General features: G+C 38.3%; 1 protein-coding gene across 1 annotated transcript in view; it reads left to right on the top strand.

The window, feature by feature from the left end:
* Positions 1–218: 218 nt before the first annotated feature.
* DCP1A (decapping mRNA 1A) overlaps positions 219–23,167 on the top strand; it is a 55,236-nt gene continuing 32,287 nt past the window's right edge. Inside the window, exons 1-3 of the mRNA XM_028124487.2 lie at positions 219–374; positions 3,305–3,345; positions 5,744–5,871. Of these exons, the coding sequence (XP_027980288.1) occupies positions 240–374; positions 3,305–3,345; positions 5,744–5,871 (304 nt within the window). The 5' untranslated portion in view covers positions 219–239. The remainder of the gene's footprint in view (positions 375–3,304; positions 3,346–5,743; positions 5,872–23,167) is intronic.

The following is a 23,167-nucleotide window of genomic DNA, read 5'->3' on the forward strand; positions in this document are numbered from 1 at the left end:
CAACTCGGTCACCGACGCCAACACAGACCCTTGAACTTCAGGAACCTGACGCTCCCGGAACCCGGAGCCCGTGGGCGTGGACGCAGCGGAGCACAATAGCTGTTGTACCGTCCCGCCGCGGGGCCCAGCGGAGAGGCGGAAGTTGAAAGGGCTGACGCAGCTGGGGGAACTTTGCCTCGATGGCACCTTCCTGTCCGCGACTCCGCCCCCGCCGGAGGGGCTCGGCTCGGGAATTCAAGATGGAGTCGCTGAGTAGAGCTGGGCAGGAGATGAGCTTAGCGGCCCTGAAGCAGCACGACCCCTACATCACCAGCATCGCAGACCTCACGGGCCAGGTCGCTCTGTACACCTTCTGCCCCAAGGCCAACCAGTGGGTGAGTGCGGCCAGGCCGCTGAGGTCGTCCGCCCGGCCGCCGCCTCTTAAAGGGGCCGTGCGGACTGTCCTGGGTTGGGGGCGATTCGGGAGGCCAGGGCGGCACGGGGGAGGCCAGGGACTGGAGAAGAGACTGGCCGGTCCCTGAAGGGTGTCAGGGGCACCGAGAATTGGGGAGAAGAGCGAGAGAAGCAGGCTCAGAACGTCTGGGGGGAAAGCCGATAGAGGAGAGGATTGGAGAAGGATCAGTCCCTTGGGGTCGGGTCCGGAGACCTGGGCGATCTGCCTTCTTTGCAGACGTGTTGGAGGATGAGAACGGTGGGGTCAGAAAGATACCTAGAAGATTGTGTTTGAAGCTGTTTGGGTTATTAGATAAACTACATGTACGTAATCTATAAAGTAAACACCCGTTCTCTCCCCTCAACAAGCACGTAAATAAGAGCCCCCTTCATAGAGGTCATTTGGATTTAAAGCTTGAAATCCAATTAGTTTCAATTCTTGGAAGAGAGGTGGTGGGGATAAGTCCGGCTTTTATCTAACTACACAGTATTTCCAGAGTTTTGGAAAAGATTTCAAGGCACTTAGGGAAAGGGCTTCCATGTTAATTGGGTTCCCTTGAAACCTTTGGAAAAGAGACCCTGTGACTGTGTTTCGTACCAGCCGTGCTGCTGGTGATGTCACCTCTGAAGCGCCCTTCCGACTAAGTACTTTTTGGCTTTTTTTGCACGGGAGGGGGTCCGAAAAGTTACATTGGGTTTGTTCTCTGACTTGTTGGCCCCTGTTTAAGAGTAACATAATTTCCAGCTTTCTAGTAATTGACCCTCCATAATTTACTCATTCATCTTTAGGCTTTACTTTTGGCAAATAATCCGCAGATGTCTGTTGGATTAAGTTCATAAATGAGTAACGTTCACATTTCAATAAAAAATGAAATCCTTATACTAACAAAACCCTGAAAGATTATTGTAATATGTCCTTTATGGTATAAGACAGATACGTATATTATATTTAATCAGTAATTTTGTGAAAATCATTTGACGTTTATAAACAATTCAGATGAAGAGACCTCTCAGAATCCTCTTGCTTTATCTTCTTTCTTTCAACTCCTGGAAGAGAAGGAGGTATGGAAAGCCACAAAGGACAAAATTTTAGATTTTTTTTTTTAGTGTAGCTGTTTTAGACATTGCCTTAGTTTGAATTGTTCTGAATAATTTTTATTTGGTCTGCATATAAATTTGTGAGATGTGGATTGCAGACAAATGGTGAAGACTTGGGAGCAGGAATTTAGGACTAACAGACTTTTATTTCTAGTTTTTCACAGACTTTGAATATTGTGGAATTTAAATTGTAGAGTCATGCTTTAAATATGAAATAGTTATAATGATCTGTGATCATATAACTATGAATAGTTACAACAATCTGAATTGAAAAACAAGCTGCCATTTTTTGTTCATTTGGATAATGGCACATAGAGCATATAGAGCATAACCAAAATCTTTTGTATCTTTATTTTACAGTGAGTTGTAACTTTGCACAGTGTTGTGTTTGAGCAAGTTTTCTTTCACTGTGACTGTTGATTACCAGTTTGTTATACTAATTAACATTTGAAAGGCAAGGAAAAGCCTATGAATCTTTAGGAAGGAAAATTTTATGATGATATTTAGGGTAGAGCAATACTCTCAATGTGATAAATATTTTTTAAACGTTTATATACCGACAAACCCAATTTGGAATGACTAGCATTTAAAGTTTTACAACAGATTGTTAATTGCATTAAAATATGTAGGTTCTGGGCACCTGGGTTGCTCAGTCGTTAAGCGACTGCCTTCGGCTCAGGTCATGATCCCAGGGTCCTGGGATCGAGCCCCACATCGGGCTCCCTGCTCAGCGGGAAGCCTGCTTCTCCCTCTCCCATTCCCTCTGCTTGTGTTCCCTCTCTCGCTGTGTCTGTCTCTGTCAAATAAATAAAATCTTTAAAAAAAAAAAAGTAGGTTCTATCCAAGCTGTGAGCTGCTGTGGTTATTTGGGGTTTTTTAAAACATTGTATGTGTTTAAAACCTAAGTCCACTTGTCACAGCAAACAAAAGAATATGAGTTGTACTTTTAATCAAGACATTTCATTTTATGCTTAAAATTTTTAATTATTTATATGTCCTACAATAATTACCTTAAGGCAGAGTATAGCTTCAGTTTTCAAGATTCTTCAACAAATTTCTAAGAATAAAAAACTAATTGTGTTTGACAGTATTTCTTAACAAACCACAAAATTCACTATTCATAAAAATACACCAAAATCCCCAATGATGAAACAGACTATCCTAGAAGATAACGTTTTCTTTCTTTTTTTCCCCCTACTAACTGATAAACTTTAAAAGTGAAGGAATTGCTGTACACAGAAGCTTGGCTTTAAAATTTAAAAATCTGGATAAGACATTTTAGCTTTATAAAGGGAAAGTGGGGCGCCTGGGTGGCTCAGTTGGTTAAGCGTCGAACTCTTGGTTTAGGCTCTGGTTATGATTTCAGGGTTGTGAGAATCTGCTTGAGAGTCTCTCCCCCTCCCTCCCCTTCTGCCCCTCCCTCAGGTGCGTGCACACACACTCTCTCTCTCAAATAAATAGTCTTTAGAAACTGGGGAGGAGCTAATTCTAAGATTTTCACCCTAAAATTTTAAAAAGAAAAATGCTGCAGATAACAGACATGTTGCTGGACTGAACATTGTATATACATTAGTGTGCAACGAGAGCACAGAAAGGACACAAAAGAAACTGGTAACAGTAGTTTGTTGAGTAAGAGACTTACTTGACCTGTTCTAAAGGGACTAATTTTAAAATAAGTAATTTTATCTTAAACATGAAGTATTATTTCTCCATTAGGACCATTTGGGGTTGGATTATAGGGAGGAAAAACTAATCAACTCATTGTCTATTATAGGAGAAGACTGATATAGAAGGGACCTTATTTGTATATCGAAGGTAAGCTTTAAAAAAAATGATACATATGTATTTTTAATCTAATGGTGAACAGTGTTATATAAAGCGGTTCAGCCCTGTTGTCGTTGGAACCTTTCTCCCTGACCTTCTTCATCCATTTCTAGCTGTGAGATCCAAACCAAGTTATGTCCCTTCTTTGAGCCTTCCTGTGATTCAGAATAAACAGAGCTAGAACTTACTTAGGAACCTAGCAAAACTGTCTCAAAATAGAAAACATTTTCTAGGAATGAATGAGTCTAAAACAGATGCCTTCTTCCCTCCCCCTGTATTAAACATATATAAAGAGAGAAAAATATGATACATAAACTATATAAAATAATGTAGTTGAAAGGTCAGTCCCTCTATTCTGTAGTTACTAAATGAGTCATCTTCTTAGGACTCTGGTTCTGTCCCTTTTCTGAACCCCTCCCCACAAAAAAAGTTCTGGATTGTATACAGTGTCTTTAGTAATGTGTCGTCTTAATTTGAGAGTCCTTTAGAAAGCCTGGATTATTCAATTGCACATTTTTTATTTTCAACTTTTCTGTGAGTTAATTATCTAAAACGTGATTGGTTTGCGAATTGCAGCTTTTGTTTTGTTAGGCAACTTTTGTCTCCTAACTTGCAACTGACAGGAAAGGATAGTCATGGAGTTCCTTGGTCTTAGGATCTCCCTTAGGTCTTGCTCTGACTATGGCAGGCTCCTTCCCATGACTTCTAAGTGTAGAGATTCAGCAGGAATTATTACTGACATCTGGTTCTCCCCACTTTTTTTGTATTATGAGTTATCTTTTAAGGATTGCCTTTCTCCATTGATGGTAATTAACAAAAATTTGTCAAATATTCCTCTAAATTTTGGCGTGCAACTTTGAGTTCTTGCCTAAAAACACTGATCTTTTTCTTCTTTTATATGTAAGTGCTTTGATATTACATAGTAACTCTAGCAGCTCATCATTCTTTGCCACTTTGTTCCCTATCCTTCATCTTTCTCCTCTAAAAAGGGGGGAGGGGGCGCCTTTACCCTCCACCTGCTTCACTGTTCTTTATTATCTCTATAACAAGCTGTAGAAACTCATCAGTTGTTGTCAGAATCTTGGTATCTATGATATTTGGAAAATATTTTCCTGGCCTCATTGTTACAGTATAGTACATATCCACTGGTTGTAGAAAATACAAAATTTAGTATAATAAATGATTTGGCTTAATTAAATTCATGGAAGCTTACATAGTATTGATCCTAATAAAAGGAAACCAAAGAAACTCTTTGGGAAATGTGAGAACATTTTATGTACCTTGGATAAAGGTGTGCCACAATGTCAGAATATTGTTTTGCAGAGACCTTAGTGTAGAAGAAGCCTGGATTTGGAGTCTGAAAACCTAAAGCTGAATTCTGGTCACATTATTTGTGTGATTTTGGGTAAAGGCCTTAATCATTCTGAGTTTATTTCCTAATCTATAGAGTGGGATTCTAAAATCTCCCCTGTGTACACAGAGAAATGATTGAGAAACTAGAAGTATTATATACATGTGAAGATCATGTACTAAATCACCCTGATATGAGAACCGAGAATCATGTACTGAATCACCCTGATATGAGAACCAAGGATGTTTGTTATCATAGGATTCAAGGCATTTTCTCTAACTCAGGAGAACTATAGAAAGACTTATTTGGTGTAAGAAAAAAAATCATGACTATAATGGTGGACAGGCATTATTAAGACCAAGTCTCTACCGTGTTTAAAATAAGTGATATTTTTGTTGAGCAAATGTTTATTAAACATCTACTAGGTGTCTGTCTTGGGATATATCTGAAAAAAATGAGCCAAAACTCCCAGTTTGCATGGAGTTTACATTCTAGTGGAGAAAGACGAATACGAAAAATAAGTAAATGGTATGGAAAAAAAGAGAAGAGAGTTGGAAGTATTGAACTTGAGAGCAGGCTGGGAGCCTGAGAAAGGGTAGTTCTCCACTAAGTGTCATTGAGAAAGTGACGTTTGAGGAAAAGCCTGTGAAGGGTAAGGTAACTAGATTCTGGGCAAGTGGTCCAGGCAGAGGTCTTTAGGTGGAAGCATACCTGTAGGGAGAGTAATGAGCTCAGTGTGGCTGGAGCAGAAGCAAGGGAAGAGGCACAGGAGGTAAAGGCAAGGAGGGCACCTATCATCAGCCAAGGCCTTGTTGGCCTTAGTAAGGGCATTGGCCTTAACTGTGGGGAACTAAGTCCTTAGAAACTTCTGAGAAGAGGAGGGGTATGATCTGACTTGAATTTTTTGTCTACCATTTTAAGTGCCAACAATGTTGTATAATGCGGTAATGTAGTTATTCTTTGAAATGGAAATGAAGGCGATAACATGTCTGCAAATTAAACAGTGACTACACGTGTTTTTCTTCTGTCAAATCTAAGGTCAGCCTCACCTTACCATGGTTTTACCATTGTGAATCGACTGAATATGCACAATCTGGTTGAACCAGTGAATAAAGATTTGGAATTTCAGCTCCACGAACCATTTCTTCTATATAGAAATGCAAGCTGTGAGTATATCTGTTTTATTACGGTTCATATATTTACAATTTAAATTGAGTGACTTCAGTTTCTATCATCACATTATTTTTGGAGTTTCAAGTTACAGTAAAAAATATAGGAACGCCTGGGTGGCTCAGTCAGTTAAACGTCTGCCTTCAGCTCAGGGCATGATCCCAGGGTCCTGGGATGAGTCCCACATCAGTCTCCTTGCTCAACGGGGAGCCTGCTTCCCCCTCTGCCTGCCACTCCCCCTGCTTGTGTGCTCTCTCTGACAAATAAATAAAATCTTTAAAAATATATATATAATCTGTACTCTTAGGTTATAAATGAGTCTCTTAGTAAGATCGAACCTTTTAAATTGGGCTTCTAAAATTGAAACACTCTTATATGCAGTAGCTTTTTATATTGTTTTAGTTAAATATACCCTTCTATATAATAGCATTACATCACATTCCTGTTGTTTGTTTTACGAAAATAAGCTTCACCCTTTGTTTTGGTTGGACACTGAATTATTGGCTGCCCATGCCCCTGAGCAACAGAACTTAGTTTGAGAGGTACAGGATGGGGACCGGTATTTCTATCCACAAAGAAAGTACTATCTTTGCCCTGGTAGTGGTATTTTTCAGTCTGTTTATTGAGTGTCTTCTGGGTACAAGTTCTGGGCTAAGAGCTACTTTACCTTAATGTTAATGATACAGTAACCTATGTGGGGCAGGTAAGCAGTTAAGGGAGCTGAGACTCAGAGGTGAGTGGCAGCTCCCCAGTTGGAGAGCCAGAATCATAACCCTTTTCTCTGCTCCCTAGTTCCAGGGTCCTTTCAGGCATGTACAGACTCTTGAGAATGGTTGTATGCAGTCCACAAAGCTAGAGTGGCGCTTTGAAAAGGTTAAGATATTAATGGGAAAAAAAAAAAAAGAAGTTAAGATACTAAAAAGTATCCTCAATTCCTGTGTTTCAGTAGGGTGTTGAAGGTATGAGTGTTTGAGGACAGAAGAGAGACTGTTTGGCGCTGACTGTGGGTAGATCAGAACTAGTTATAGTCGTAGAGCAATTGTAACTATCATCCAAGGAGTTTGCTGGAGAAATGTTACTTCTCGCTTAAAAAGGAAGTTACTACAAAAAAGAAAAAGAAAAAAAGAAAAAGTTACTGTTTGGATTTCACGTGACTAGAAGGTAACTGGTACCAGAGGAATGTCTTTGGTGTAAATATAAAAAGCTTTGGAAATTATGCCTCTTTTAATTCCCTGAATGAGGAATGGCGAGGTCTGTTTCAGAGCCAAAAGCCCCAAATTCTTCTCCACAGCTCACTTTTAAGTATCTAAGTGAAATAGTCTCTTGATTATTTTTTTTTTTTTTTTTTTTTTTTTTTTTTTTAGTGAACTATTCGTCCAGATAATTCCTTTCTGAGATTTTAATTTCTGGGGGCATATTAGAAATGCTTTTCAATACCTGTAAGTTCAGATGGATTTATTTAAACTAATGTTCACAGTAGAATTACTTCAGATGGCAGTTTTCTTTTTTTTCCCATCTTTTTATTTTATTTTTATAATTTTTATTGTTATGTTAATCACCATACATTACATCATTAGTTTTTGATGTAGTGTTCCATGATTCACTGTTTGTGCATAACACCCAGTGCTCCACGCAGAATGTGCCCTCTTTAATACCCGTCACCAGGCTAACCCATCCCCTCACCCCCCTCCCCTCTAGAACCCTCAGTTTGTTTTTCAGAGTCCATCGTCTCTAATGGTTCGTCTCAGATGGCAGTTTTCTTTGTGCTGAAATTCTGTTGAAGGGAAATTCTGCAGAGGAACACAGTTCCAGGTTGTTTTTTTTTTTAAGGGAAATTGATTTAATTCTGCTCTTTACTAGCTATTGCTTCTAAGAAAAGTTTGATTATTAAAGTAGTCAGGAAAATTATCAGAGACCCATGGATTCAGTTACTATTTAGCATAAACCTGATGTGAATCATAGTATTTCTTTCACAATCAAAGGTTCCTGTGGAGTTGAAAGTGGCAACATAACACAAATATAATTAAATCACAACTAACCAAAATTTAACTAATCAGAGCCTCAGTTATCTGGAAACATTTCTATAGTCCATGTGTGGAAGAAATGAAAGCAAATTATAAGAAAACAAGCTAATATTAGGTTTCATTTTGTGAGACTCTAGCAAATATCTCGAGTGTAACCTGGGGTCAGCATAAAAGTGTCAATTTTCTGTAACTTTAACCCCACTATAGTGTCATAGATTAATTTGTTGTCATGATAAGACCTGAAATTATCAGGAGAGTTTATTATGTTAATCGGAATATTCTTGAGCAGAACGGCACACTAATACATTTTATTTTAGGAAGATTTTCAGTAAGAAGTTAAAACAAAGGTTTCCTTAGAACCAAGGTTGTCCAGTTTCCTGGTTAATTAAGACACTGAATCATCTTCTAAGAGGCCATACAGTTTCTGATATTGCTAATTAGAAATTCAAGAGCACATCAGCTTGCTTTTACTGTGGGTGTATTAGAAACAGTTTACAAGAGAAGCTTGGGGAAGGTATTTAAAGGAACAGCTGTATCGGGGAGAAGTGACAAGGCAGCATAAAGTGATTTTGGGAGTGTGAAGGCCTCTCTCGAGTATGTGTTTTGTCTACCTAGTCTTAAATGTGGAAAATAGTCTTGTCAGGTCTGCAAGCTAGTGAGTTGTTAAGGGATTTGTTCTTTAAACAAAAAGTTAATTAGTGTCTGAGTGTGTGTACAGGTAATTATACCTGATTCTGTAGCTGCCCTTCTGTTGTTTTCTTGTGGGAAATACCACTAAGACACCTGACCCATTTTGCTCACTGCACCTTCAGATCCAGCTTCTTTCACTCAAATCACTTTTTAGAGTTAATGGAAAATTGAACTATAATTTTTTCTAGTTCTAATTGTTTCATTTGATTTCATTTTTTAATTTTTATTTATACACTATAAATATAGTACTTATTTATACACCTTTCCCCCCAAAGGGAAAGGTAAAATCTTACAGAGAAAATGCTTACACTACCCAAGGGCTTAGGTTTGGTGATTCTATTTTTTGGAAGCAGTATATTTCTATACTGATCAAGGGCCTTTGGGCAGCCAGGAGACCCTTACAGGGCTGCAGTGAGGGTTGGGAAGACTGCAGATTCTGTAGTTAATTAAGCAAAAGTGTAGTTCCTAACAACTTATTTCTGACTTATATTGAGGAAACAAGAATCTCAGAGCAGTTAAGAAACTTGCTGAGGAATCACAAAGGTTGTAAGTGACATAGGCAGAATTCAAATCTTCGAAGCCCGTGTTCTTTCTACTCGGCTGCCACAATAAAATTACTTACTTCATCAATCCACATTGTAGACTGAGGCTGACCCGTACTACTCCGCGATAATGGAAATGCTCTGTATCAGTCCCGTCCCAAAGAGCAGCTACATGTGACTGTTGAGCACTCAGTGTGGTTAGTGCAACCAAGAAATTTTCTTTTTTAGTTTATTTAATTTAGTCAGTTTGCATTTTAAGTAGCCATATGTGGCTAGTGGCTACCATATTGGACAGCAGAAGTCTAAAGCATGAACCCCTTCTCACACACTCCCTTTTGTTGTGCCATACCTGAATTGAACAAGCACTAGGGTAGGGGAGCTTTGGATTCAATTTTTAGGCCTCTCATTTAGTCGTTCTTTTTTTAAAATTTATAAATGATTTCTAGATACGAAAGCTGCAGAAGATATCCCTGAGGGGGGCTTTGCCATGGTAACACTCTTTTGGCGTGCAATTTAATTTTCAGAATTCTATTCTAGGCTTTGCCATTTTCGGGCTGTAACCTTGGATAAATCACATAAACCACTGATCTGACCTACTTATCTTAAAAGGGCACCATATACATGAAGGTATTTTGTCAGGCACTTACAAATATAAAATATTACAGCCTGTGTCTCCATCTTGGACCCAAGCCAAATGATCTTTGTAGTGAGAGAGTTATGAGGATTTTAATATTATCCAGGTTCTCTTACAACCCAGGTTCATAGTGTCCTTCTTCCTGTCTCTTCTGACTAGCACCATGACAAGCTGGAGACTGTTTATCTTTATAGATATTATTTTCAGATGTTATAGGGGCCATTACTGGGCAGCCTGAGGTATGATAAGTTGAAAATATATACAGGTTAAAAATGAGAAATCTTACAGTGTGCAGATTTTTGTAAAACTCTCAACAGCAACAGTTCTGATCAGTGAGTGGGTCATGGTGTTTATTTTGAGCATATACTGGAATACATAGCACCCTCCCAGCTAAAACTTTGTATTAATGTAATGTTTAATTTGTGGACACCTCTCCCTAAAAAACATTGATGATAGTTTTAATTTTATCTTTGATTAGTTGAAGAAACAGTTTTTTTGCTGTTTAAACATAGGCATTACTATCAATCTGCTGATCTTCTGTTTCCGTTTGCAAAGAAAATCCATTCTACTCACTGCCTTATAAAATCATTCTTGGGAGACTCTGAACTTCTAGGACTTCTATGGCATAGGCATGTCAAAGAAAATAATCCTTCAACTCCTATCCAACAATGTCATGACAGGAAATCTTTCTCCTACGAACATTTAGAAATGCTGTATAAAATACCAAACGCATAGCTTAGCCAGAAAGAGAATAGGGGACGTTTCAGTGGGCCAAGTTCAGAGTGAAGGCTGAAAGTGGAAGTGAGAAGCTTATAAACCAGGCTGGCTGCCAGCTGTCAAGGGTTCTTAGGTATGGAGCTCTCCTTCATATAAGGGTCCCATGACAATTACGTGGAATCAGGAGACAGGGCCTTGAGCTCTCACGGCTGGAGAGGTTGAGCTGAGACACCCATACATAAATACAGCCAGGTCCCCTAATGAGCTCCATATTAATTAATTAGAAAAATATCAGCCCACCAACCGAGGAGAAGGACAAGGCAAGTTTATCTATCTCAGTGTGGGCTCTGGGTAACAGGGAAAGTGTCTCCCCTGAATAATTGTAACCATGAGCTTTTTCATACAGATTTGGAGTTCAGGTTATACCATTCACTTGGTATAATTTCTTACCCAGGCCAAAATATTAACATAAAGATTGCTCCTCAGCAGGTGAGTACTCTAGGACACCTGGCAAAAGCAAATGCAAAATCCTTCTGGCTAATCGACAAGCCTCATGGTCCAAAATTACTAAATATACAAGGAAATAATTCACACTCAGTGAAAGGTAAAATACAACAAACAGCAGGATTAGCCAGCCCTTCCCCAAAATTTTAGTTAATTGAAATGATCAGATAGAGACTTTAATGGATGTAAATGTCAGATGTAGATTATTAAAAAAGTGACAGATTTGAAAAATAACAAAGTTGAATTTCTGGAAATTAAAATTTTAATTATTATTGAAATAAACTCTCTACTGGACTCAGCAGTTAATTTGTAACAACAGAAAGAATTGGGGGAACTGGAAGAGACCATCTGAGGGAATTACCCAGAATTCATCCAGGAAAGGAAAGGAAATGGAAAATATGGCCAGGAGAATAGAATTGGAAAGTCTAACACATAACAGAGAAGAATTTCAGAAAGATAAAATAGATTTGAGAGAGACTATTTGAAGAGATTATAACTAAGAATTTTCTAGAATATTCAAAAGTCATAAATCTCAGATATAGGCAGTAGAATAAGACACCAGGCATAATAAGTAGAAAGAAATAACACAGAAGCAACCAAAGGCTACTTGAGATTGATTATTTCCAAAGAGCACCAGTTAGACTGCCAGCATATTTAGTTGCAGCTACTGAGTTTGGAAGACAAGGGAATAAGAGTACTGAGGAAAAAACAACCCATACTTCAGTAATTCAGGAGAACAAAATAAAGACATTTTTCAACAAAAACAGAACTTGTGCCTTTAGCAGCCCCTTGCTATAGGCGCTTCTAAAGCAGTGCTGTCCAGTGCAGTAGCCACTAGGCACATGTGGCTGTTGAGCTTTTGAAATGCTCCTAAAGCAACTGAATTCTTAATTGTATTTAATTTGGCTCAGAAATAAGAAAATTGTGGGGTGGGGCGCCTGGGTGGCTCAGATGGTTAAGCGTCTGCCTTCAGCTCAGGTCATGATCCCAGGGTCCTGGGATCAAGCCCCACATCGGGTTCCTGGCTCTGTGGGGAGCCTGCTTCTCCCTCTCCCTCTGCCTCTCCCCCTGCTCATACTCTCTATCTCTGTGTCTCAAATGAATAAATAAAATCTTTAAAAAAAAAATTGTGGGGTGCCTCGGTGGCTCAGTCGGTTAAGCAGCCGACTTGATCTCAGGTTGGGTCTTGATCTCAGGGTTCTGAGTTCAAGCTCCGCATTGGGCTCCACACTGGGCATGGAGGCTCCTTAAAGGAAAAAAAGAAGAAAATTGAGCACAGAAGAAAGAAATGAAGTTTACAAACTAATGAACAAAGTAAAGGAAGTAAATCAAAATAAGCATGGACTATATAAGACAGTGAAATGACTAGTTGAAAAGGTGAAGCAAAGATACTGGACACCAACAGCATCAGGTAAAAGCTCTTCAGACCTAAAGCATCCCACAACTGGGGTGAGAAGAGATAAATTGATTAACCATAGATTTAAGTCAATCTGTGTGTGTTCAAATGATTCAGGATAACTACTGCAAAACAAACATAGGAGTCTTCTAAACCAGTACAAACCAGGGTGGGAAAAAGGTGAGTGAACACCACGGGAAATAGAAAGCCCAACATAAAATGGGAGGAATAAAGAAGTCAGTAACTAGAACAAAATGTTAAGTGTAAGTTGCCAGTTAAAAGAGATTCTGGGACTGGATGAAGATACAAATTTGTGAATAATGTTTTCAAAAGACTTAAAACTCAAAAACCTGGAAAGATTGAAAGTAAAGGGATAGAATGCAGTGTGTCAGGCAACTGTTAACCGAACAAGGCTGCTGTAGCTATGTTAGTCATATGTGATAGATTTCAGGTGAAAAACATCGGGGTGAAAGTTGCCACATAATGATAAGAGGAATGAATTACCTAAAGATAGAATTATTCCAAACTAGTACATACCTAGTATATGTCAGAAATACATATCAAAAGTTAAAAATTCCGATCATCATGGGAGATTTTAACAAGCCACCTCAGTGAGTGACAGATAAAGCGGATGATTATGAGATATTTAAACAGTATAGTTAAATTTGGTCTAATGAGCATATAAAGAGCCCTCTTCCAGCAATTTGAGAATTTGCATTTTTTTCAAATACATATTAGAATTTTATAAAAATTACCATATGTAGGCCTCCCAGCCCAAGAAGTTAAGAAAAAAGAGAAATCTGGGTTAAGTTGAAGGAAAATACAGATGAGTAGCAATTAACTGCAGAACATAGAAATTGCAGTAGAACAACAGAACACAATCAACAACAAAAACTCCCATATGACCTGATTGATCCAACAACAACAAAAGGGGAGGAGCATAATGGGCAATATTAGGAATAATGTATGTATTTTTTATGTATTGCAACTAAATATAGGGAATACACATTTTTTAAAAACAAATCACTATGAAGAACTTTTTGCCTGTACATTTAAAACTTAGATTGTATATACAGTTTCTGAGGAAAAAAAACATATAACAAAACTTATTCAGGAATAAATATATCTGAATACACTCACAAACAATAAAATGTTGGGTCAGTAGTTTAAAATCTTTCCCATCACATCTAAAGAAAATGCTAAGAGGAATGTCCTATTCAGAAAATGGTATCAGGACAGTTATTCTCCATATAGAGACTGGCCTCTGAAAAAGCAGATGTAGGATCTCTTTCTGACTTTATCACAGGACACTTATCTCCACAGTCCACTTGTGCAGTGAGGAGATCATGCTTCTATTATCCACTATTCATTCTTTGGGCAAGCATTTGGCAAGCACCTGCTACAAGCAACGTACCTTACTAAGTATGTTTCTCCTAGAAGGTGCTTTCCCTTTGATTTCTACTTCTGTAGGCACTTCCTTATGACTTAATTGTAAAATGCCCCAAGAATATTCTGTAAAGGGTTTTTTTTTGGTTTTGGTTTTGGTTTTTTTTTGGGTGGGCAGCAAAGCAAAGTTGATTAAGCACCATGTAAAGTGTTACGACAAAGCTCCCGAAGAGGGTGGGGACCTGAGAGGGTTGCCTCTGTAAAGGGTTCTGAGCAGGTTTTTTTAATCCAAAATTTGGTACATGAATCAAAAAAGTAAAAGCAAGCAAAACTGGTTTTTCTCTTTGTTACAGCTAGGCAGTCTACATTGTAACTTGGTTAATTGAAAATATTAAAGTAAAGGTTTGTGGTCCCATTAAGCTCTATAAAGTAAATTCTGGCATTTAATGATTTCCTTTTGCAAAAACTATTTCAGTATCGTCTTTTACATTGTTTTTAAACAAAGTGTGATTAACTCAGACCTACATCTTAGTGATATTTATTAAACATCTGTCATTTACCAAGTACTCTACCAAGCACTATACCATTTTGATAAAACTGTTGTGTACTTTTAAAGAAATAGTCCTGAGGTTCTGTTGTATTTTCTTAGAGAATTATAAGCAGAAGTCATTAAATTATGTTAGAACTTTTAGTGTCAGAACTCTACCTTTCTAGTAAGGGTGAAGATTCTTAATGAAATATGTTACTATATTAATCCCAGTGCTATGAATATTTATTCCTAAAACAGCTCTATTAATTAATGATAAAATTAATTATTTAAGATTTATGATTAGAATATTATCAGCTGTAAATTTGAATGATTAGGCCAGTACTAGTGAAAATCTGATCTACCAGAGAGACTGGGGGGGTATTTACATGGTTGTTTTTTTTTCTTTTCCTGATCATTTTTAGCAGCAACACTGATCCATTAATTAGAAGGAGTATACAGTCTAGATTTTCTTTTCTCAGACCTAACTTTATTCCCTCCTTAGACCAGTGTGTGATTGTGGTTTTAGCCCAAAAAGTAACATTATTTTACTTTATATGCATGTTAGACCTGGCTTTCTTTTTTTTTTTTTTTTTTTTTTTACTGAAAGAAACAAGGACAATTGTGTTTCCTCCATCCAGCACCTTAAAGCATAGGTCTCCCAATGAATACCACTTTTCATATTTTCAAATGTTTTCTATAATCCTAAAGTACTTTTGACAAAATGAACAAAGTATATTGCCCTATAATCTGCTTAGCAACAACAAATCACTGTAACAAGCAATTGAAAATTAAAATGTAATTACTATTTAATATTTTTAAGAACTTACCTCCAAAAGCCTGTGAGAAGTACCCCTTTGTTTCTGCTTCACTTACAACTTTTCCTTTATATCGGGCATCAGTCTCTTGATAGAGAACATTTTTAATTAAAATTAGATCACTAGAAAAGGCAGGGTGATTCATTTCCATAGTGTTGAAAATGCAGCTGCCAAATGGAAAGTTTTAGTAGAAGAAATACTGTAGTTTTTTTTTTGTCTCTGCTTGCCCTTTCTCAGTTCAAGGGCAAGACTCAGAACAGTAGAGATGGTAGGTGGCTATTGGCATTTGCACAGATCTTCAGACTTAAAGCACAGTGCAGGAAATGTCCTTGCAAGAGAAGTTTACAATTTGTCATGAAAAAAATGTGACTTCTACCTCCAAACTAAAAGAGGAATTTATAAACAATTTTAAAAGCTCCACAGTATTCTCTGTGATCTTTGAATTCAGCACGGTGCTTCTTGACCAGCCCGGAGAAAGACAGTCTTCCACCATCAGCAGCAGCACTGCTATGGTTGGTGTGACTCTGTTATCAGGGAAGGAGAAAGGATCTGTGGCAACTGCATTAATCTGGCCTTCTGGACAAAGATAAGGAAAGAGCCTTGCTGTTTGCCACGTTAGTAGACTGAAGAGGTAAAAACACCATGAAAACATAGAGTGACTTAGACTCCAGGACTGACCTGGTGGTGCTGTCAGGTCAGAAGTTTCAAATGTCTCTATGGCTTTCTATCTGTTGTAGGCCACTGTTGAGTGTTCTAGGAGAGCCTCTAGTGGAGCCTCTACCCAGGTACCTTCTGGTTAACTTTGTTCCTAAGTCCATGAACATTTCCACATTTCCAAAGGAGATTCTTTCCAGTGTGTCTCACTAAGTACTGGTTTTTTCCCCCCTAAAATAGTGTTGACAGGTAAAAAGCAGTTTTAACTTTTTTGTGTGTATGTGGTGTTATCCTAATTATAAATGTTTTAAAAGTTAACAGTGCATGCACCATTTATCTCTTTTAAATAATGTTTTCTCTTTTGAGAACTCACAAAGGAAAGCAACCAGTACTTTATAGCTAAGTGGCAGAAATGTGTTCTTAGTATGTATGTATATAGGTTTTCATCTTGTGTTTACTGTGGAGGTAAAAATTAAAACAGAGTAGCCACTAGTCCAAGAAGATTTGAAGCCACTCTGGAGTGGGCGGAAGAAACATTAAGACTGAGCCCTTGGGGTTCAGTCCCCTGGAAGTTCCAGGCAGCTCTGAGCTACTTACAGAGTCACACTACTTCAGGCATGCGCAGCATTTTTTTTTTTTTTAATTAAAAGGAAGGCATGGGATAAGCATTTGCTACCAACATTTAAAAATAAGGATATTTTACATACACACACACACACACACACACACACAACACACACACACACACACACCTGGATTTCTAGCTTTCCTTCTTGGGAAGGCCACACAGCACCTGCGTCCCTGCACGCACTGGGAGTCAGCAGGAGCTCTGGGTGGGACATGTGCACCACAGCCTCCCTGATCCCACCACACCCTGGTTTGGATGATCCTTGTGGACATTTGCCTTATAGCTCTGGTTTGGATGATCTCTTAGTAAAATGGTAGAAAAATATGTAGCAGAGAAGTTAATTAGGGAAAGGAGAGAAAAGAAGGTCCCCCTTTTCTACACCACTATCTGAACTATTTCCCAAAGCCCTACGTGTAGATTTTGGGGAGCCCACAAGATTCCGTGGAGGCCAGGGACATGCTTGCCACACTTTACTGTCCCTTGTGATACATAAAAATGATCATTTCTGTGTGGGACGCTGGGATGGATAGACCACGGGGGATGGACAGGTCCAACATTTGGCATACGCCATAATCACTTCCAGCACACACCTAGGAGAGGCTCTGCCATAAGGAGTGGTGAGTACTGTGTGACAATCATGGCAATCAGCCCTAGCAGCGCACGTAAAACCAGCGTGACTCTCTGTTTTATTTGGGGTTGCCCATTATTTAAGAATAGAAAGTTTGTAATTAGGAATGAACAGTTGTGATATTCTTGGGTTTATTTTCCTAATTTCCCTCCAAAAATTCAGTGATCATTTCATGTGTCTGAATCCTATACTAAAACTACAGTGTTAAAAGGGACTGTGGAAGCGGTATTGCTGGTAAATAGTTTCAGACTTGATTTAATTTAGAGAAGGGCACCAAATTTTGAAATAATAAACCAGCGAGCTTGCAGAATAGCAGTTTAAAATATCCTGGCCTATGTCTTTTAATCAGTGTTCAATAAATAGACATTGCAATTTAAATTTTAGAAAGTGTACTCTTTCTCTACCATGTTAGTGTTCATTGGTGTTTTAAGCTGTGTGTTTTGGCCAGAACAGATGTGCTGCTGAGGTAACTGAATCACGTTTACCAGCCATATGTACAGATTCATAGAGTTTCCTTGCCTGCCTGTTTGCCACCTACCATAATCTCCTGTCAGAATCCTAGGTCGGGCAGGCTTTGGCTCCATACCCTTTTTCCTGTATGTGTGTGTTCTACTTTCCACTCCAGAGCCTTTTTCTACTTTCTCTTTCCAAACCTTTCAATGTTAATTTGGAGCCATGAGGCTTATTTTTGTCTTAAAGGAAATGATCTGTCCAGGCAGGGGCATTTGCTTTTTCACTAGCCAGGGCAGGTGTTTATATAATCTATTCCATTTTTACATTACCTTTATAATCAGAAGGATTTTCCCTGTGTCTAGGTAAATGTTTTTGGCTGTATTCAAAGCACATTTTCTTGTTTTTCTTTCCCAGTATAGGGCATCTTTGTCAGTCTTTAGAAATTTTATAACTCTTAACATCATTGCCAAAAAGCTTATATCGAAGCCCCTTTTCTGCTTGGCACCATACTGAGAAAATCAACCTCCTCAAATCCTTTTAGAAAGTAGGTCAGATCTAAATAATAAATGAATCAAAAAGGCAACATGTGCATGAGAATGATTCCCAGCTCTGTTTTTGTGACATTTCACAGCATCTCAAGAAGTCTCAAGGGATTTTACAAAGGCTCCACATTAATTTGGGTTTTCTTGATCTTCTGCGTGCCATACACCATTCCCGATGAGAAGCAGCGTGAGGTATAACATCAAATCATAATAGGCTGCTAGATCTTCAAACAGGGCTCTCTGGGGAAATGGAAAACTCTTGCCCCTCAGCTTTTTAAAAATTCTCAATATTAAATGATCTAATACCTTTAATCTTTGTCAGTCTCGTTTTTCACACTTTCAAAAGATGCCATCATTTAAAAAGCAAAGGAAACATTTAATTTTGGGTATTTTCTGAATTTTTGTATTTTTCATGGAAGTACAACCTTAAGGTAATCAAATGCCCTGCCACACCACCTAACTCTACAGTGACTTGCCTGTACAGCACGACTTACTTGGGACAGCTGACAACAGCCACACTATGTGGTGGGGGTCCAATAACTAAACAGTTTGCTTTCATCTTGAAAAAAGCTATTTACAAATCAGGATGCCATCATTATTTGCACAATAATACTGTATTGTCAAATCCTTAAATCCTCTGTGCTATAGTTAAAGGAAAATTATTTCAGGATGTTTCAGCAGATGAATGTGTTGGGCCATAGAGTGGAAGTTCTCTTGAGGGAAGAATCCTTGGCTTTGGCTTGAAGACAGATCCTCCGTGATCTTAGCCATCTGGGAACTTGTCTGTCTTTCCTCACTGGTGACAGTGACAGGCTTAGGGGCAGCTCCCAGGGCCTCCTTGCCAGTTGCATGCACTGAGCATTTGATATGTTGGCAGACAGAGCTGATTCTTGGATGCGTGTCTGAACCTCTACAGGTCTGCTTTTGGCAGAATCGAGTGTGACTCTTATCCTTTACCCATTAAGCTATCGTTATGGCTTCCTTATCTTTATTTCTTCTGCAAACATGCCTTTGTAAGTGTTTGGCTCTTTTTTGGCAGTTTATTTGATAATGTACAAGAGTGGAAGGCATGTGTCTTATTTCTAAATTATAGTGTATTTCTTCAAAGGAAAAGGGGAGGATGTAAGTAAAGTATTGTCAACATAAGTTGACAGCTCTGTTGGGCTTAGTTTGATTATCAATATGAAATTCTTTCTTAAGAGCTGGGTTTGCAACCCCCTATGAAAACATTACTAAATGCCCCTGTTTAGCCCAGAAAATGTTGTGTGTTCTTCTCTGAGCCTGATGTACTTAGTGCGTATCATAAACTTTCTCATCACTGTAAGTTGTAGAGGTGTGTCCATTAGAGGAAAACTGGAATCTTGTATTCAGACTCTTGTGTTTTGTGTGTTCTTTAGCCAGAGTTGAAAGAGGCATATTTAAAGGAAGATAGTTGTGTTTAATTGCCATATATGGAGTCTTTTCAGAGCCCAATCTGATTTACTCTATGTAGGAGCAATCCTTAGCTGCAAGGAATAGGAACATAACTAAGACCCTGCAGAAGATAATGTTTAATAAATATCTCCTCTGTAACAAAGCCTCCTCTGTGTTTCTTGTCAAAGGGCTGTCAAAGCTAAATTCAATCTATTTACTTATACCATGTAAGATATTCCAAAATTACTTGTTATTCATTAGACATTGATTCTATTTGAAACATTGGTGGTGTTTTGAAGTTCTGTGAACGGAAGAGGGGCTGTGAACCTGGGTCCAAACATGGAAAACTCCTCACAGCAGGCTGAATGACCGCTCAGAAAGCAGAAGCCAGCCTGGGTGCCTGGTGGTGTGCACAGTCACCTGCAGGACACATGACCAGACGTGGAGCCCAACAGTCAAGGACGGTTTTAGTGAAACTGGAGGGTTTCTCCACCCTTATGGTGGAGTCCCCTTATGAACAGGGTAGGAAAAAAATTCACGTTCATCATCTTCATTCATAAAATGAAGCTCTTCACTCACTCTGTATATCAATGCTTTCACTCCCTCTACAATGACAATTGAAAAAATCCAGTTAAGCTTTTATTTCCATCAGAAAGGGAACTTTAAAGTTGTGATTGGCCATGAAATTTTTGTAGAATAAAATGACCTTAATTCAGAGTGAAACAAAATTTTTGCCATTAAAATAGCTTTTATTGTACACTGAAAACTTTAAGACATAATGAAAGAAACTGAAGAAAACACAAATACGTGAAAAAATATTCCATGCTCTTGGATTGGAAGAATTAATACTGGTAAAATGTCCGTACCACCTAAAGCAATCTACAGATTGAGTACAGTTCGTATCAAAATTGCCATGACATTTTTCACAGAAATAGAACAAACAGTCCTAAAATTTGTGTGGAACCACAAAAGAGCCCCTCAAAGCATACTTGAGAAAGAAGAAAAAAGCTAGAGGTATCACAATGTCAGATTTCAAGATATACTACAGAGCTTTAGTAGCCAAAACAGTGTGGTTACTGGCACAAAAATAGACACATAGGTCAATGGAACAGAATAGAGTGCCTTGTAATAAACTCACACATATACAGTCAAATTAATTTACAACAAGGGAGCCAAGAATATACTGTAGGGAAGAGACAGTCTCTTCAATAAATGATATTGGGGAAACTGGACAGCTACATGCAAAAGAATGAAAATGGGCTACTATCTTACATCATACACAAAAATAAATTCAAAATAGATTAAAGACTTTAACATAAGACCTGATACCATGGAACTCCTAGAAGAAAACATAGATAGTGAGCTCCTGGACATTGGTTTTGGCAGTGATTTTTTGGATTTGACAGCAAAAGCAAAAGTAGCACAAGCAAAAATAAACAAGTGAGACTAAATCAAACTAAAAAGCTTCTGCACAACAGAGGAAGCCATCAACAAAATGGTAAGGCCCTACCAAATGGGAGATAATGTTTGCAAGTCATATATCTAATATGGGACTAATATCCAAATTATATAAAGAACTCTTACAATTAATAACAAAAGAACAAATAATCTGATTTAAAGTGGGCAGAGGATCTCATTTTTTTAATTCTTTTTTAAAGATTTTATTCATTTATTTGAGAGAGAGAGAATGAGAGACAGAGAGCACGAGAGGGAAGAGGGTCAGAGAGAGAAGCAGACTCCCTGCTGAGAGGGAGCCCGATGCAGGACTCGATCCCGGGACTCCAGGATCATGACCCGAGCCGAAGGCAGTCGCCTAACCAACTGAGCCACCCATGCGCCCCTAAAGTGGGCAGAGGATCTCAATAGACATTTTTCCAAAGAATACATACAGATGGCCAACAGGTACATGAAAAGATGCTCAACATCACTAATATCAGGGAAATACAAATTAAAACCACAATGAGATATCACCTCATATATGTTAGAATGGCTGTTATCAAAAAGATAAGAAAGAACAAGTGTCGGTGACAATGTGGGGAAAAGTAAACCCTCATGCACTGTTGCTGGGACTGTAAATTGTTGCATCAACTATGGAAAATAGTATGGAGGTTTCTCAAAAAATTAAAAATGAAACCACCATGTGATCTGGCAATTCTACTTCGGGGTATTTATCTGAAAAAAAATGAAAACACTAATTTGAAAAGATATATGCACCCCCATGTTTATTGTAGCATTATTTACAATAGCCAGAATATGTATACACAAGAGTCCATCAATGGATGAATTGATAAAGAAAATGTATATATACAGAATGGAATATTATGCAGCCATAAAAAAGAATGAATTCTTAACCTTTTGCAATAACATGGATGCACCTTGAGGCATTATGCTAAATAAAATAGAAAAAGATAAATGGGGGCGCTTGGGTGGCTCAGTCAGTTAAGCGTCTGCCTTCGGCTCGGGTCATGAGCTCAGGGTCCTGGGATTGAGCTCCACATCGGGCTCCTTGCTCTGCGGGGAGCCTGCTTCTCCCTCTCCTACTTGCTTGCACTCTCTCACTGTCTCCCCTTCTCTCTCTCTCAAATAAATAAAATCTTTAAAAAGAAAAAGATAAATGCTTTATGATCTTATTTATGTGTGGAATCTTTTTTTTTTTAAGATTTCTTTATTTTGAGAGTGAGGGGGAGAGGGAGAGAGAATCCTTAGCAGACTCGGTACTGAGCATGGAGCCCAACACGGGCCTCCATCCCACAACCCTGAGATGACAACCTGAGCCAAAACCAAGAGTTGGACACTTAACCAGCTGTGCTACTCAGGTGCCCCAATATATGTGGAATCTTTAAGCAAAAAAAACCCAAAAACAAGCAAAAAAACAAGCTCATGGATATGGAGAACAGATTTATGGTTGCCTGAGTCAGGGGAGGGAAGGTAGAATGGGTGAAGGGTAGTCAAAAGGTACAAATTTACAGTTACAGAATGAGTAAGTCATGGGGTGTGATGTACAGCATGGTCACTGTAGTTAATAACACTGTATTGCATATTTGAAAGTAGCTAAGAGTGGATCTTGAAAGTTCACATTACAAGAAAAAATAATTTTGTGACTGTGTATGGTGATGGGTGTTCACTGGACTTACTGTGGTGATCATTTTACAATAAATACAAATAATAAATCATTACATCATACACTTGAAACTAATAATGTTATGTTAATTATACCTCAATTTTAAAAAAGCTAACTGGCTTTCTCATTTAATGTATATTAATATATCAATACATGTTAGTGTATGTTGATAGAGTTCAAATAATAGCTATGAAAAGGATCTTTAAGGTTTCTTGTTTTGTTTGTTTATTTATTTGAGAGAGCGTGAGTGGGGGGAAGGGGCATAGGGAGAGGGACAAGCAGGCTCCCCACCGAGCAGGGAGCATGATGCAGGGCTTGATCACATGACCCGAGTCAAATGCAGACGCTTAACCAGCTGAGCCACACAGATGCTCCTATTTAAAGTTTCTTGTTCTAGCATTATATTTCCTATATTCTGTCATCCTTTTATTATATGTTTTATTATTTATACTCTTATGTGTTACTTTAGTCTTCAAGCATAATTGAAGCTCATTAACTTTTTGTTTCTATAAAAAATTTTATGTTATTTCATGTAATGAGGCAGTGGCTGTGTGATGTCAAGACTCCTGGCCTAAGAATGGGAATACCTGAGTTCTAGCTACAGTTCTAAGACTTT

The sequence above is a fragment of the Eumetopias jubatus genome, unplaced genomic scaffold, assembly GCF_037043125.1.
Source record: "Eumetopias jubatus isolate StellerSeaLion01/CBP00866 unplaced genomic scaffold, mEumJub1_p1.0 scaffold_1, whole genome shotgun sequence".
In the NCBI taxonomy this organism is placed as follows: domain Eukaryota; kingdom Metazoa; phylum Chordata; class Mammalia; order Carnivora; family Otariidae; genus Eumetopias; species Eumetopias jubatus.